The sequence below is a fragment of the Apis mellifera genome, linkage group LG1 (genome assembly GCF_003254395.2).
Source record: "Apis mellifera strain DH4 linkage group LG1, Amel_HAv3.1, whole genome shotgun sequence".
NCBI classification, from domain to species: Eukaryota; Metazoa; Arthropoda; class Insecta; order Hymenoptera; family Apidae; genus Apis; species Apis mellifera.
This window is the reverse complement of record NC_037638.1, coordinates 11,922,321-11,940,126: the sequence shown is the minus strand read 5'-3', so window position 1 is coordinate 11,940,126 and position 17,806 is coordinate 11,922,321. Positions and strand designations below refer to the sequence as shown.

The following is a 17,806-nucleotide window of genomic DNA, read 5'->3' as shown; positions in this document are numbered from 1 at the left end:
AGTGTACATACTGTTACGACGACAACCAGGGCCAATCCTGAAAGCGACGACGTAATACAGCGTTTGGGCGAAGACACGTAACGACGACGACAGGCGTCCTCAAACGAGTGTCAGCCGTTTCAAGCATCGCAAAAACAAGAGAGGACGATCGCTGGCGACACCTCTAACCGACGTCGTGTTTAAGAGATATGAAGCTCGTGTAAATTCACTTCCACTTCAATGAAGGGGGCACGAACGGTTGCTATCGTTCGTTAATATAAATATTGACTTAGGGATAAGGCTAGGATACACAGAAAACATTTGTTGTTCGTTATTATCAACGCAGCGAGTTTTAGAATTTTCGAATTCAAATTTTAAGAAAATATTAAATTAAATTATTAATATTTACAACGATCTTGTGTATTATAAATTCGAAAAATCAAAGAGGAAAATTAAAGCATCCGCTCGTGGACGATTCATTCCTTCTACAGTTTAACTTTCCGCGAATCGGATCGAGAATTCTAGGAACACGGTTTCTGCCACTATTCTAAGCAACGTAGGTCGGTCTAGGATAACGCTGAATACGTGGCGCTTCTAAGCCGGGATGGGTTCGATGAACCGCGATGAATCCTCACTAGGGTTCGTTTAGGAAAAGTACGACAGAATAGACCACTGTTAATCCTAAAATATCCAAGCCGTTGGCGTTGACTAGTCAGTACGGATGTCAGGGAATCGGACACGTTAACTCATCTTGCTTTTGATCCCGTAAACTACGTTTCTACACGCAAAACGTTAAAATCCCGACTGATAACTACCTTAAACACGTCGTGAAAAGATCGTTTTTAAATTCTCGACGAGAGAGGGCGCACGTTTATTTTAAAAAAATAATTCTTCATTTCCACTGTTATCAAATAAAAGCAATAATGCAATTAGAATTAAAAAAGTTTGCAACGAATGTTATATATGTATATTAAATATTATAATTTCGATTGTTTTTATCCATTGATTGCAAAATTATTCATAAATGTATACGCGTGTTTAACACGTTTATACGAATCATGGTTATGTTTCAATCAAACATGTCTGTCTCTATATAGTATCGCCCTCTAGGTAGATTCCGTAGGTATCAGCGCCACGCGCGTTTTCGCGCACTAAAATAAATAAGATTCTTCGCGAGTAACGGATTAAAAAGAAAAAAATAAAAAAAATAAAAAAGATTACGGAAAAGACACGACGCGATAGCCGGGTGACTGAACGACAAACACATGTCACTTTCTTCCTTCGCTTTTTTCCATTTTGCTCCATCTCTCTCTCTCTTCCTTTCCATGAATCCCGCGCGCGTTACATTTCCTGTCCCCTCTATTTTGCAATTCGCCATTTATTCCTTCCTCCTTCTCCCTCTTGCACATTCGCTCAAACTCTCTCATCCTTTCTCACTCTAACGCACAGGCAGACCCTCTTCCTCATCACCATCTCGAGTTTCACATCACCTTTAGCATCGGTATACGATCTCACGTCACGTGACATTGCCATGCACCGAGTAGAATTGAGGTTATTTTATCTGAACCGGTAACATGTATTTTCTCAGCCGTGCGATTTCTAATGTTTCTAATGTTGCTATTTTCCACGATTACATTCGAACGAAAATAATTAAGGGAATTAAAAAAAGGAATAAAATAATAAACATGGGATATTGAAAAAATTAAAAAATATGGTATATAAAAATATTGATTAAGACTTGTTTACTAGGCTCTGAACAATCTAAAATGGCGTTAGATGGATAAAGATGGAAATGGATTGTGACAGGAAAATTTCATTCTACGATATTTCTGGTTTTAATTTCCCAAATTTCTTGACAATTTAAAATCACCAATGATTCGTGATAATAAATCAAATTACTAAACGATTGTATTTAAAATAAATATCTCTGCAGAAAGAAGCACGTTAAATCTGAAATATCTATTAAAAAATAAATTCAATTCTTTTTCTTTATCTTAATAAATGAATTAATATAAATAATTTAAAACTATTAAAATCAAGAGAAAAAAGAACTTTCATGGTAAAATTGACATTTCTCTGGCGAAGTGAAAAATAAAATGAAAAAGAACGAACAAGAAACAAAAAAAAGAAAGAAGAAAGCTCGATAAAAGGAGGCAAAGAGAGACAAGGAGGCGGATGAAGGCGTAAACATGATGGAACTCGTGTGCTATCGGCATCATCCTTATGCAATGTTTTCTGGTGATGCATCGTCTCGCCGAATATAAGGGTGCTATTTACATCTTCCGGTCTGATCCTGCGGACCACTTTCTCATAGGTCGGTTTCTTTGCATTGCAGAGTGGGCAGATACGTAGGCGACGTATATTCACGTATACACACGCACATATATACACACACACACACACTACTCGCAACTTCTCTTCTTCGACATGTCGCCTCTCCTCACGTGCCTTGCCGCTATGTTATAAGCCCGCTACGTCGTTGCGGAACCGTACCTGCTCTCTCGACTACAGGTTTCACGTAGGTGTACGCCTACGTACGCCTCGAATATGTATCTCACCGAGCCCTCGATCAGCATTAATATGCAGAGGACTTGAAGTCAAGTACTCCTCGGCCTCGTTCGGTCTGCACGCAATGCCATACGGTTTAATTGTCTGAAAGTTTGCAATTTCCACGTTTTATTATATATTTATTGTAATCGAAGGAGCCAATATTAAGAAAGTAAAATAAGATAATTGAAAATTGGCAATTACTATTATTATTATTATTTCTATATATTATAAGAATGCATTATAAACGCGTGAATCGTGACTTGATATTAATATAATTGAATTTATCATATTAAAAATGTATATTATAAAGGTTCTTTGAAATAACAAACATGTTTATGCTTCATTGGAAATGAACGATTATAAGAATATAAATTTATTAATGTCAAATAATAAAATTATATATTTATTAAATTACATAACGTCAATATTTTTTATTTGGTTACGAAGATTCGTTTTTCGGATCGCTGATTTGAGAAAAGGTTTAAGAAATATTGGGCGAACATGCATGTAGGCGACACGCCTTCGCAACTTTACTTTTCCCGCTTGGGGGCGCGCGCCCTGGCAACGTACTATGAATCCTGATGACTGGCTGCCCACACATATGCCACAACGATGTTTCGATGCTGCTACACGTATTTCGAAAATACTCACCGGGACAATAAAACAAAACAGCTTACAACTACTACGTGAATCTTAATGGCGATTTCAACGATTTTCCTCGCTTGTCGAAGAACATTATGAAATATAAATGGTTTAATGGTGATTCGAATTAAAATGAATTATGCAATTCACCAGGATTAGAATACCTACATATCTAAAATTAGATGTTGGTATGACATTTATAGAATCGGTGATAAAACCGCTTCCTATTGGGATTTGAACTTATAACCTATATACTATATAAGTATGTACCAATATTCATGCAATACAAGAATAACCATCGATTATAATTTCTATGGAACTTTATAATTTTATTATTGTATATTGTATAGTTATTTAAGATTTAAATGTTTAAAAAATATTTCATCAATAAAATTTGAATATATATATATGTGAATTTTTTTCCATATACAAAATGTTAACATACAATACATTTGTTATTACATATAAAATATATAAAAATGTCGATTCAGGCTTTTTATTTGTTTCAATTACTTATAATTTAATAAATAAACTTCTGTTAACATTATTGTATATTTTAATCTCTAAAAATAATATTCTCCATAAATATATTAACTAACTCTATTTATTTTCAAGTATAATATATGCAAAAAGAAAGACTGATTGATTAAATAAAATTTACCAAAACTATATAAAATTACAGACAACGAGATACGAGTTTTTATATATCTAAATTTTTAAATTATAAATGAAAAAAACTGCGAAGGAACAGAAATATTGTTAATCGATCGTTCGAGTTAAATATAATTCCATACGATACAAGAAGAAGAATGTTAATTAAGAGTTATGAGAATACAGTGCGATTTGCAAGGGATGTGCGAGGAGATATGTTACTGTCGCTTAACAGACGTAGAAGAAACAACTCTCAACAGTGTAGAGATATGGCACTATTAAACTGCAATATGCGATTCTTTAATAACTTGAAAATAAAAGAAATTAGAATAATAGAACCTGAAAGATATTTTTCAAATCGTTGTATATACATTTATATTTATGTCTTTCATCATTTTTAGAAATATATTATTCTTTCTTTCAAAATAAAATTAAATGGATTGAATTCAATCTTACTTTTTATATATTAAATCAAAATGGAATTTTATAATACTATAATGAAAGAATATATTTAAAAATGTACAAATAAATTGATAATAAAATTAGATAAGAAAAAATTAAATATACTTCAATTTTGAAATTCATTTGAACATGATTCAAAACTGAACTCTTCGAGATATAATTTTTCAGAATTATCTTAATTAAACTTTTAAATTTGAATGTAGAAATTTAGGAAGGAAATGATTGTATGATATAAAAAGACAGATAATTTTATTAATAGAAAGCAAAAATCAGGGAAAAATTAAGTAAAAAAAAAAGTAGAAAAAATTAGAACTTGGAAGAAGAATAAGAAGTAATTTGATTGAAGGAAAAAATGAAAAAGACGAAGGAGACGCCTAACGTGAGGACTGTCTCCTCCCTCCTCGCTCTTTTGGCCGTACACTATCGAGACGGCAACTGCAATGTCGAGTGCCGAGTGCTATATTTAGGTGGCCCTGAGTGTGCAAAAATCACCCTACAAAAATCTGGATCAAGGGGCCATTCACCAACTACGCCAAGCATTACGTGGTGTCTGCCGCTGGTAGATACCCTAGAACACGCCAAGACGTCTTCAACAAATGTTCAATTCAACGTCACTATCGTCATCATCATCTTCGTCATATACGTGATGCATACCAGAATATTGCTTGCTCGATCGTATACATATATATATTTACGTTTGCATACGTATAATAAAAATCGAATCAAATTGTACGATAAGCGTTTGTCGTTCTTTTGCCACTTGAGCGTTCAACACTTATATTAAAATGCAGTTTTGCATGCTCGTTAGCACTGACTATGCAAGTTTTCGCTCGTATTCAGACCGATCTGATTCGATGCACGAGCGTGGGATGGTTGATTGTCAATTTGCATTATGGTGGGTGTGGCTGGCATTAGATTTTGTATTTATTTTTATATATCGCTTCTCCCTCGCTCTGTCGTGCAATCGAATTTGTAAGAGATTTTAGACGAAAGTAGGTCAGAATATTTTCGATTTGATCGTTAATAAATCGAGAATATATATATATATTTATAATGGATTATAATTGAATTTAGCGTGGCGCCAGAAATCTATCAGAGATATTCTTATTTTTAATTATAAGCATTGCTGATTATTAGTTTGGCAAGATGGAATATAGTTGCCCGAAAATGGCTAAAACTTCTGCAGATAGAAAAGGAAGGACAGGTTACACTTCCTTACACGTGTAATTATGACCATATTTGTCGCCACAACCACAAAGATCTGTACTACTTATCTGTTCACCGATCACACCGACTCGTTTTGTCCTTTCACCTTCCCCTCTCCGGTCCCTGTCAATTTTTCCTCAAGTCTCCATCCTTTTTTCTCCCTCCTCCATACATTTATTTCCATCTCAGTTCAATTTCTATAGATTTTTCCATTTCTTTCCTTTCAATTTCTCCATCTTTTTAATTGTTTTTTGTTCCTCGATAACGCATTGGCAATTTAGGTTATCTTTTTACTTTTTCTTTTTAATAGATCGAATACGATAGAATTGTGATTTTCGAAGTATTGTCACATAGATCGAACGTGATCCTGTTATATTTTTTTATATTAACGTATCATTCGTCGATTTTCAATAATCGTTCTAACGAAATTAAGGATTTCTGAGGATGCGATATCTTATGGTATCGCGTATACACGTTCACTACATAGTCACGAAGAGAAATCGAGCGAAACATATCTACGGAGAATCGATGCGCGCGCAACTACAGTATTCTGCTCTTTGCGTGCTTTCAGAATTTCTCGTATTCGGATATCTCAATTCCAACGAACGTTTCTAATTTCACGGAAATAAATTCTTCTTAACTTTACGAATTTAGATATTGTACAAATTTGATTTGTTTATAGAATTATTGAAAAATTTTTTGAAATTTAATTCTGTGAAGTTTTTTTTGATACGTATATATATATTAAACAAATAAATACAGGTATCAAGCAAATTTATATTTTATTCTATTTTATTTATTTATTAACTAAATATTTGCTATTTCATTTGAAATATAAACGAACCACCTTACCCATTGCGCCCACGCATTACATTACCACCCATGAATCACATTGATTCCATATATTTACACACACACACATACACACATCTTCGTTACATACGATATAATATCTAGTGCTCGTCGCATATATCGACGCCGTCGTTTTCGTCCTCGTTCGAAGAAGTTTTAAATTTATTTTTACTTTTTCTCCGACTTCCTTGAAAACTTTGCACTGAAAATATTTTTAGTGGAGAGAAAAAAAAAGAATTTCTCGAAACTAAGCTATCGTCGTTCTCGTCATCGTGATCATCGAAAGGGTGGTATGAAAAGAAAGATAGCTTCTGCTTTCACAATATGAACACGAGTGCACGGTATTTTTATATTTATTTTTAGGCGGCGCATAAACTCTTCAAACCGTATAAAATACACTTTTTAACACGACTCGAGATAAAGTTTGCTAAATCGATGCTATACTTTCGATTTTTGATAACACACTTTTCTACAATTATCAAGATCAAGAAATTCTAATTAATTCGCTGTTTAAAAATCCTATTAATAAATATATTTGAAATATATTCTTAACGCTGGAACTGTAAAAAATAAATATATTTCGAAATAGATGTTTCAAACATATTTCATTTATCAAGAATTTATATCGCGATAATAAGATGGACCGAATGTATAGGCCGTGTAATATCATACATGCGAATAATGCGTGCCAAATGGGAGGCACCACGTAACTCGACGATGCAGAAACAGTCTCGTAAAAAATACGACGACGCGGTAAGAAAGCGTTGAAACCATTCGTCAAGGGTCTCTTACGTTTCGCCGAAAACTTACGTCGGGTGTCTCTCTCGGCAAGAATGTACACCGCGTAATGTTTTTAAGAGTGGAGGACGGTAGAAAAAAAACTGGGGGGGGAGAACGAAACGATCGACAAAAAACAGCGATAATATCGTCCGCGTTTTTTACCGTTTCGTTCGCCACAGTTCTGCGGAACGCGCTAGGAAAGCGCGATAGAAAATGACGGAATGGTTGAACCAGAGAAAACCACGAATCGTTCTTAAAGAGTGTAAAGAGCACTCGAGGATAGGAAGAGGGATAGAAATGAGAAGGAGAGAAAGAAGAGAAGGAAGGAGGAAGAGTAAAGGAGTGACGAGCAGCGAGAAGACGCGTTTGAAGAGCAAACGGCCGACGAAACAGGAAGAGGAAGGGGGCACGGGTGTTGAGGGAGAGTTCTTCGGTGTGCTACCACACTCAGAATGGAGTCGAGTGCCAGAGAGTCGGTTGTCCGTGTATTTCAGGCGGCACGGGCCACTGCACTACCCCTACCACTTGTCGTACGTGCTATGTATATCGCACCTTTCATATAATGCACGCACCCGGAGACATGTTTGTAGGACCCAATGGATAAATGCTGTGGCTTCTAGGCGCCGACACTCTGTTCTGGAATACTCGGCAGACACTAACGTATGTCCACGGAATTCGCTTTAGAGCTTGCTATAGGGTGGAAGAAGAAAAAGGATAAAGTAGGGGAGAACGGAACGAATGCCATGCTACATCGTGGAACTATTTCCAGCGGTCGGCCGATCATTATAAACGATAAGATTTGGAGAATGCGGCGCGGGAAAAAAATTCAGAATTTTTTTTTAAGGATGCAATTTCGTTATGATATAAATGTAAAACTTTATGGAATATTCTTTCCGACTTCAGTTAACGACGAATGGTATTTCCATTAAATCGTTAATACATATACACGAATTATACGCATGTCTGTTAATAGTTATTCCTATTATTCCTTTCAATGAATATGCAATATTATGCTTACATGATTTTCCGGAATGCTGGTTGATCGATTTAAAAATTATTAACCGAGTTATTTTATTTTAAAATTCAATCGAAAAAGGAATGTTACTTTTTTTTTTAAGAATATACAATTTATGATTAACAAAAAATTCTGTATTGCGAAATTTCTTTCGAATGATAAAATATAAGTGCTTGTTTAATTATGATTAATGATTGACAAAAAATTCTGTATTGTTTCGCGAATGATAAAATATAAGTGCTTGTTTAATTATATTTCGCAACAAAACAAATTAAATATAATTATTTTCGAATACATTGAATTACATATAATGAAACAATTTTCAAATGAATATTGGAATATGTGCAAATTTATCTGCAAATTTTCAAGCACTATGATTAACAAAGAATTTATAAATTAATTATATACAATATATGGAAAACTATCAATAAATATCATAAATGTTTCAAAATATGGCTCGTTTTGTAAATGCAGGCCAATTGCGCTTAAAATTGAGCGATTCAATTAATGGAGAGAACAAAAACAAGGTCTAAGGAAGAAAAAGCTAACCGGACAGCGGAAGGAATAAATAGCACGGCGAAGAGTACAAAACGAAACGACAGAAAGGCCTGCCAGATGTACAAATCAAACGTGCGATCGAGAATTCTTCGTGATTTCTTGCAAACATGAATCTTGTTTCATGAATTACTCGAAAATTACTCGGTCAATCGATACTTTAATATTTGTTTCATTATCCCATTAAACTTTAACAATGAATTGTAATTTGTTTTTTAATAAATTTAATAAAAGTGTGCTTTAAGATATCAAATATATATATATATATATATATATATATATATATATATATATATATATATATATATTTATTCTTCGATTTAAAAAAAAAAAGAATTGCAAGAATTTAAAAAATAAAATCATTGCTATGAAATTATAATTTGAATATTTGAATAAAATGTAAATAATTACATAAATATTAAATTGATTGTTTGAATTGTAAAAAGTATAAATTTCTCAAACAATATAAAAAATTATTTATGAATGTAACGATATATTTTTATCAATAAATTTTAAATATTTATTAATAGGAAAAAAATCAAGTTTTTGTAGCTTTAGAGAATCTTAAGAGAATCTAAGGTCGAGATTTAATTATGACCCATTATATCGCGTGCATCCATAGTGAAAAATTCGTCAACATGGCATTCGGTCGTTCACGCGACTGTATTGCAAGTGAGACAGAAAAAGAAACACGTCACGCATGAAATAAAAAGGCAGAAAAAAAAACAGAAAGAGAAAAGTAAAAAAGAGAAAAAAATAATTTGATGACTTTTGCTTTTCCAAATGCATAAAAAAGCGCCGACTTGAGATTTCTCATTGGATTCTTCCTCATTGGGTCGCGAATCAATTTTGTCACTCATCACACTTTAAAGTCACTATTTAATACCCTGCTTCTTCTATTCTTTGCACGCATCTGTCGCGCCACAGTTAAATAACTCGAATGATCGCAAAGCATTTAACCGTCACACGTTCTTCTTTCTTTACAGAGATCGTATGCGCACGCGCGTGCGCGTGCGCATGTAAAAAATTAGAAAGACGAAAGGATCGTTACTTCTCCCCTCCACGCTGTCAATTTCTTCGACGTTTAAGCACAGCAAATGACGATGGACGTCGTGTTCTTGTCGCAACATCCATCAACGAATGAATGCAGTAACGAAGAATTACTGTGCGAGATCGGTTAGTAAAAATACCAGTCATATTATTGAGTGACTTAAGGGAATAAGTGGTATGTGAACCCTCATTGCAACGATGACCTCATGGTCGTATGAAATTGATGGAAATAAACGAGCACAGGGTTACCGGCGTGATTACTCTTATGACGTTATCTCTGCTACGCTATATTTTTGGACACGTGCGCAGCCACTGTTAATTTCTTGCGCAGCGATTATTATCGCTTGTTATGCAAACGATTAAGCAAACGAACGAGAAAAGTTACAGCTGTTATATACTTTTACTACATTATTTCAGAAACAAAGTTATTAAAAAGAATCGATAATTGTCTCATTACTGTATTAGATACGTTTGAAAGAAATTACACGATATGATTGGAAAAAAATTATATTATATATAAATATTGTCTAAATTAAATTATAAACAAAATTATAAATTGGTAATGGTTTAATTTAAAAAAAAATAGTGAAAGATTAAAAAATGTACTATTAAAAGAATATATGAATATATGTATGTTAGATCATGTATAAAACATAAGAAAGAGCATCATTCATAAATCAGAATTTATTTCCATTTATACAGTATTGAGTAATCGATCAAATCGCAGAGAATCATTATGAATCAAACCTTATTTCGTTCGAATGTCATCGATTAATATTCGAACACATTAAAATCGTACCGTTGGCGGAGTGGCAGCGTCAATCAGGCTTTGAAGACGATCAATTGTGCTTCGTCCTTTAATCCAATGATCGAAAAACGTCAAACAATTTACATTCTTCGAACAAGCCGAACCTTAACACTTATATGATTTGCATTTCTGTACCCTATTACAAGCAACAATCGAAATTTTTTTCCGATCTAGCAACGTTACACTAACAACAATCCGCTTACGAGTGGAAAATGACGTATAATGGCGGCTGTTTCGAAGGGCCCAGCGACATCTAGTGAAGCAAAGGTGGATCATCTTACAAATACAAACACAATCTTACGAACACAACAAATCGAACCACGTATATGAAGAAGGGATAGAGCTATGTAGCAATCATACGAGGCGGTAAATAGATGAATGCGTCGATGGTATATTATACGAGGAGACGATATATTCCATCGTTCACGCCTACGTGATGTCATGTGCACGTCAGAAATGCCGACCTTGCGGCTGCGGCTCAAGTCAGTGCACGCGTAATGCGATGCATTTGTATTGACCAAGCCTTTCGGCCGATCCCACCATTGCTTTGTGCTGATAAGCATACCTACGCTATGCAACTTATATGCATGATTGAGCATACGCGTGGTATATAGGTATGTATGTGAATTAACTATATGAAGGATCGTCATTTTTCGCTGATTGTAAATATACAAATCCACATACTTAATTAAATGCAATGATTTAAATTAATATATTCTATTTTTTTACTACACATATTTGAGCAATTACGTGTTTAATATAAAATTATTCTAAATATACTTATATTTATATTAATATTCATGTTTTATGAAAAAAAGAATATGAATGTTTTGCGTCATTTAAAAAATAAATACATCTCATTTTTTCATTACCTACTATTAAAATAAAAATTATATTGAAAGTATAAAATAGATGGACAGTATTATTTATAATGAAAATATTATTTTTTTCTTTTACTTATTATGCTTAATGTGTTTATTCAAATAACGCAAAAATATTCATATCTTTTCCATGAAACATAAAAGATGAATATTTTTATATTGAATAAATAATAAAATAAATAAAATATATATAATTTTATCAAATCTATTAAATCTATTATTGTAGAAAAATAGAATATATTAATATGAAATTAAGTTTAGAATAATATTGAAAAAATATATTTTAATCACATGTCATTATAAAATTGAAAATTTCAAAGAAAATTATAAAGTTATAAAGAATTATTACAATTTTTAATATTTACTGAAATATTGAATAATTAAGAATATTAAATTTATTAGAGATATTATTTGTTATTATTCCAGAAATAAATAAAAAAAATACCATAATCAATGTGAATAAATAAATGGGGTAATTAATAAAATAATGATCATTGTATGTTTCTTTTATTGATGTTTCTACAGGGAATTCTCAAGATAACTCATGAAATTCCAAAGGATGAATAGTTCTACAAGTCTTAGTAATGTAACTGAAAAAGGATATTTAGGTCATTGGTAAATGGCCATATTCAGACCAATCAATGAATCAAGTTTATAAAGGAAGAAAAAAAAAAACAAAGGAAAAAACAAAAAAATATCTACATTTTCATTACATACTGTACAAAAATGTACAATATATACCATAATTAGATTAGAAGGTAATTATTTAATAGTAAAATTAAAATGAAAAAAAAAATAAATCTACATTTAATTTAATAATCTGTTTAAATATTAGATTAGATCCAATATGACTGATCTTTCAAAACATATTTTACAGTGTGTATTAATAGAATTAATTAGAATTATTTTCACATTGCTAATCTGCGAGTATCATAGATAATGTAGCAGGTCGACTTACAACTTTTACGTTTCCGGCGCCAAAAGGATTCCTGTTGCACGTGCCAGACTACTTGGATTAAATAACGTCTACGAAGGTGCGTCGACGTGACACTGCAGTAGTTTACTACACCGCATTATTTTAGACATCAACAGGGTATGTTTTCAGCTTCAAACATTATTGGGATTGTCATATAAAAATAAATTTAACAGTTTATCATTGCAAAATAGTTTCACAAGAATAGAATAAAGTTTTACTATAGAGTTCTGTAGATAATTTTAACATTCATATCATTATTTTATTATACTGAAGAAAAATTTTGTCCTGCTCCATCTCATTTTATTCAAATGAGTTCAAAATACGTTTTCAAAAGCTTGATGATGAATTTTTTTAAATTATATAATTCAATCAATTACTTTTCAGTTTTAAATACTATAACATTATAATATTAACATATTAATATTCTAAAGAATTTCTATTTCTTACTAACGTATAAAACTTTATGTTTCAGATACTTCACTGTTCATTTTAATCAAAAATAACAACAATATTTATACTATTAATTCTTATTCAACGAAATAAAAAAACGAAACGAACAAAAGTCTAAATCATCGTTTGAAAATATTTTTATATTTATTTTTAAGAGATTCAGTCTGCATAGCATTATCATTAAATGAAGAATGATAATAAAATAGACGGAAAATAAATAACAATAGCTCATAATATTGCAATTTATCGCAGAATAATCTTCTGGAAACCTTTAAGTTTTATTTAAAAAAAAAAAAAAATTGCAGTTTAATCTTGTTTGATCTATCTTCTTGGAAGAAATCGTTTTCCATTATTATTATAGTTGTAAAAAAATAAAATAAAGGAAAAAACAATAAAAATATACTAATTTAGAACAGATCAAATAGTTATCAACAAAATGCGTTAAAAAAAGAATAATTTCATATTAAATAAAAAATTATCTAACTAAGAAATTTTGCATTTATGAAACTTACAACTTTGAAATTGCATATTTGTAAAAAGATTGTACAATGAAAATTAATATTAGTTAAAAATAATAAACAAAATACAACATATATATACATACATGTTTTTGGATTAAGAAAAAAATTTGTTCATTTTTAAAATTTCAATAAAATTTACTATTGTACAAATAATGCCGCATTCACACTGCTGTCCATAATTTTAAAACCCAATACAATGACAGCATCGTATTTCTTTTCTTATTTTTTTAATTGAAAATAACCAAGATACAACTAGCGAAAAATCTTAATTAATGTAAACGCAGCATAAGATTTTATCTAAAGTAAATGCATAATCTTTATTCAAATATGTTTCGATTGTTTCAATCATCGTATGTATCATCAATCATTTAATTAAAATATTTTTCTCGAGAATATGGTGGCTTGTTAATTATCTGAAACATAAATAATTATCTGAATTGATTCGTATATAATTGATATATAAATAAATACATATCGCAATTATAATAATAAATTTTAAAAATATTTCGAAATATTACCGAATTAAAATTCCCCATGTTTAAACATACGATACAAACCGGTATGATAAAAATCACTAGAATCTGCGCAACAATAACGAGGAAGAAACATAACCTCGCAGAAATTTCGCAAGTATATATTAAAATATTTAAAATATCCGTATACCTTGTACGTTTCCTATGGAATTTTCAATTTCACGAAACAAAAAGTTTGTCATTTACCGGCAATCTATTGAGCGAACAATGTTGGAAGGTTGCCAAGTCTTGAAGCTAACTTAAATCAAATCTGTCCCAATGGATGATCCGCCATCGGCGAGTGGCTCATTCGTACTACTGTCAAGCTCACGCTGGCACGTGTCAAATTCTCGAGCCAAGAAAACTGACCGATTGAGTCGAATACTCGTCGTGCCCTCCCTCGCTTTCATTTGTTCAATATAGGCGGTCATATCTTACCGAGGGATGCTGATAGACGCGCTAAAAACGGTGACTGAGTCAGAGCGGAATACGACACGAAAGTTTCCCTCATTTCTCGACCCGTGTTGTTTTTACGCGCACGGAACAAACACGATTCCTATGAAATCTTCGATCGATGATAATTTTATAATAAATTTTCCAAATTCACTTTTGAATCATCGTAACTTTCGAAAGAGCTATCATATATTACGTTTACATGAAAAAAGTTATTATAAGTTGTTATGTTGATTTTTATTATCCTTTAAATGAAAAATGAATTGTATAATAGTAAAATAAGGCAAAACGATGAATAATATATTTAAATTAAATCGTAATAAATGTATTATTATATTTTCTATAAATTTTGATAGGAAGAAAGCTGGGCATTTTAAATAAACAATTTCTATGTAAATGGTTATAATAACAATAAATTATTACACGGCAATATAAACATAAGAATAAAAAAAAGAAAAATTAATACATCTAGAAAAATCATTAAAATCTATAAATAAATAAATCGCATTTTATAATCCTATGTTACTTCGATATTAATAAACAGATCGATAAATTAAATTATACGATCGCGTTAAATCGATACTTGTTTTATCGATTTAAATAAATACGAATTGCCGCATCAACCGTTATGAAAACATGAAATTATTCAAATTTCCAGCTGTTAACGCTGAGGCGACTATTAAATCAACTATCGATTTATAAAGAGAAAATAGGAAAAGGGTAAAAAAAAAAAATTGACTGGTATAATGACGCATAATAATCGTTCGCCGGTTGTAGAGGCGGATACGTTTATTGCCGTGCGGAGGATGGATATACGTTTAGTTATAGGTTAATGTGACAACGTTCAGCATAGATAGATTTCTTTTTTTTTTTTTTCTTTTCCTCGGAGGAAAAAAACGACGTTGAAAATCATTGGGAAAAATTAATCCGGATTCGTTTCACGATAGGAAGCACCACGCCTACAGAGATAACAAGAAATCATTCGATGATCTACGACGACTGTGCGGAGAGATAATACTAGCTTTCCCCCCTGGGTTCTCTATTAGGTTCAACGGCGCGAAGGCAGACGCGGCGAGAAACGCGACGATGAATAATACATTCCGCTCCGCGGCCTGAAGAACGTCCCTCCAATTGAATTGGAACGGCAATCGATCGCTACTGAGAATTAGAAGAGGCTGCGAGAAATTCTGTTCAAGGATGCCAACCAGATCTCTGGATTATTCGGATTATCTGTCTTTTTGTACCATCTTTTTGACAAATTTTCCATATAATTTTTCCAATATTAAATTTCATAGAGAAGAATTTTTATAAATTTGAAAATTTGGAAACTTATTCGGATGGAAATGAAAATTTAGAATATTAAAATTTGTTGTGATCTTGGATATGTATGAAAATTCGAAAAGTTTAAAAATTTTGGATATAAGAATTAAAAATTTGAAACGTAAGATTTGAAAATTGAAATTTGATAAATTAAAAATTGTAAAATTAAAAAATTCAGAATTTCTAAAAGAAGAATGAAGAATTTTATGATTTTCTGTTTTGATTGTTATATAGGAAACTGAAAAAAAAATAAAAAATTTACGATATTCGAAAAAAAATAAAATTCTACATTTTCATTATTTCTCCTCAGTTTGTTTCTATATATTTATTTTACTGAAATCTTTTACGAGTCGATATTTAGAATTATTTATAATCATGGAAAATTGTTATTCTACACAAAGAATGAGATAATCCCGTATTTTTCCTTAGGAAGAATCATAGAATTCCGTGCACCAGTACGGATTAATCAAATTACGTAGAATTCCACGGGAAACCTACAGGCTTCATTCTCAAGGTTCTATAGAAGAACTGTTCGCGCACAGTTCTGGCAATCTCGTTGCAGATGAAAGATAACCAACAACCAATCAGAGACGGCGATTCATTTGAAGAACATTTAGCAGGTTCCGATAAAACGGCTTTGATCGCTACCGAGAAATTGTATTTTGAACGTAATTTAACCATGCGTCATGATTCTTCTATGAAAATTTGCAACGCGCGATGGAAAACTTCGAAAAAACGTGATGTAATAAATAGATCATCTTGAGCGATTTTCTATTTTTAATGTAATACAAAAATTCAGAAATTTTATATTATCGATCTAAAAATATCATGCTCGATGCTTATCAAGCTATTTGAATAATTCAAAACGGTTCGATTTACACAAGAGCAAAGATTAAAAAAAAAAGATATAAAAAAAAAAATCGCAAAACTCTGAATCTCATCGATATTATCGAGCCAGACAAAAAAATGAGATTCTTGCAGTCAAATTTTTTTCATTTTTCTGTAAGGGTATCAATAATAAATCATGGAATCTCGTGAATAAAATCGGTAACCGGTTTCACGCGCGCGAACGGTGAAAAAGAAATAAAAAGAAAAAAAAAAAGAAAAGGATCCGGCGATGATTCCTTTTGAACCACCTCTGAGCAATCTAATAACAACGGATTAACGATGGGGGAGATATATCGGTAATCGCACAATCGCAAGCGAGAGATCGTCTCCAGATTCCACGAGTCCCCGTGAGAATCAGACTTAAGGAGCACGTGGGAACTAAAAAGGCTAGGTTGCGCGCGCCGGTAAGTTGGCAGACACCAACCGAACGACGATCGAAAAGCCTCGCGCAGCTAATGTCTTCCATCAAACGGGATTCATCTCTGTAAATCATCCGTGACGCTCGTATTCGACTCACGTACTATACCTACTTAATGTTCAGGATATAAACTTTCGACTGGGTTCGCATGCCGGTGCATTTTCACCTTGGCTCGTGGTCGTTGCTTTAAAACCCGCCAGGCACGTACGTTGCGTGCACTTACGAATAAAACAACGAGGAACGGCAAATGTCACGGTAAAACCGGGAACAAGGAGATCCTTAAAAAAAAAAATAGGTCAACGTGATGGAATCAATCTCTTCCTCTTCTTTCGTTTTTTCAAAAATTTGCCTTAGAACATTCGAATTTAAACAATATTTTTCCAAGTTTGTCGTGCCACATGTCATATTTCACGAAGCTAACTTCAAAATGTATATCGTATAATTTTATAAAGTAATGGTTTGCCGAACTATCGTTTTATCATCCGTAATTGATACAATTAAAAATAAATGCAAAAAAAAAATGAACAATATTCAAATAATATCAGAGTTATTATATATTATATTACACGATAAACGATTTTTAAAGTGACGCGTGTTCGTGTCGATACGCAAAAGAATAATAAAGAGTTACTTGTTTAGAAATCACTAGATTCACCAGCAGCATTCACAGAGAAATCTAATTGCGACGAAATACGACGAACACACACAAGGATACACAACAAAAAGGATAAAAGAAGAATAAAAAAAGGCGAGATACACCGAAGTAAGGAGACAAAGGGAAAGAGGATGAAAGAGGGAATCGAGAGTGGTTGGTTCACACGATCCAATCGCATCGAG

The 17,806-nt window shown here is 32.2% G+C and overlaps 1 protein-coding gene and 1 long non-coding RNA gene across 9 annotated transcripts in view; one reads left to right on the top strand and one right to left on the bottom strand.

Annotated features, from left to right (window-relative positions):
- Positions 1-17,806, bottom strand: part of LOC410035 (dorsal-ventral patterning protein Sog) — a 63,651-nt gene that overhangs the window by 31,890 nt on the left and 13,955 nt on the right. The window contains exons 1-2 of one of the 6 annotated variants that reach the window (XM_016912321.2): positions 10,542-10,738; positions 2,473-2,631 (exon numbers count right to left, since the gene is read on the bottom strand). The exons of 1 other annotated variant lie outside the window; for it this stretch is intronic. Coding sequence is in view for 2 of the 5 variants with exons in the window: in XM_006570026.3 (XP_006570089.1) it covers positions 7,695-7,812; positions 9,462-9,524 (181 nt within the window). In the remaining 3 variants the exon portion in view is untranslated. Of the gene's footprint in view, positions 1-11; positions 181-2,472; positions 2,632-7,674; positions 8,193-9,461; positions 9,671-10,541; positions 10,739-17,806 lie in introns of those variants that run through there. 4 more of the 6 variants (XM_006570026.3, XM_006570030.3, XM_006570029.3 and 1 more) reach the window with 4 other exon arrangements.
- LOC102655515 lies at positions 11,048-12,940 on the top strand. 3 transcript variants are annotated; one of them, XR_001703079.2, is made up of 4 exons: positions 11,048-11,164; positions 11,957-12,189; positions 12,368-12,524; positions 12,880-12,940. It is a non-coding gene; the product is annotated as an uncharacterized LOC102655515 (long non-coding RNA). The 3 variants fall into 3 exon arrangements; XR_003305188.1 differs by lacking the exon at positions 12,880-12,940 and having other exon boundaries at positions 12,368-12,799; XR_001703080.2 differs by lacking the exon at positions 12,880-12,940 and having other exon boundaries at positions 12,416-12,798.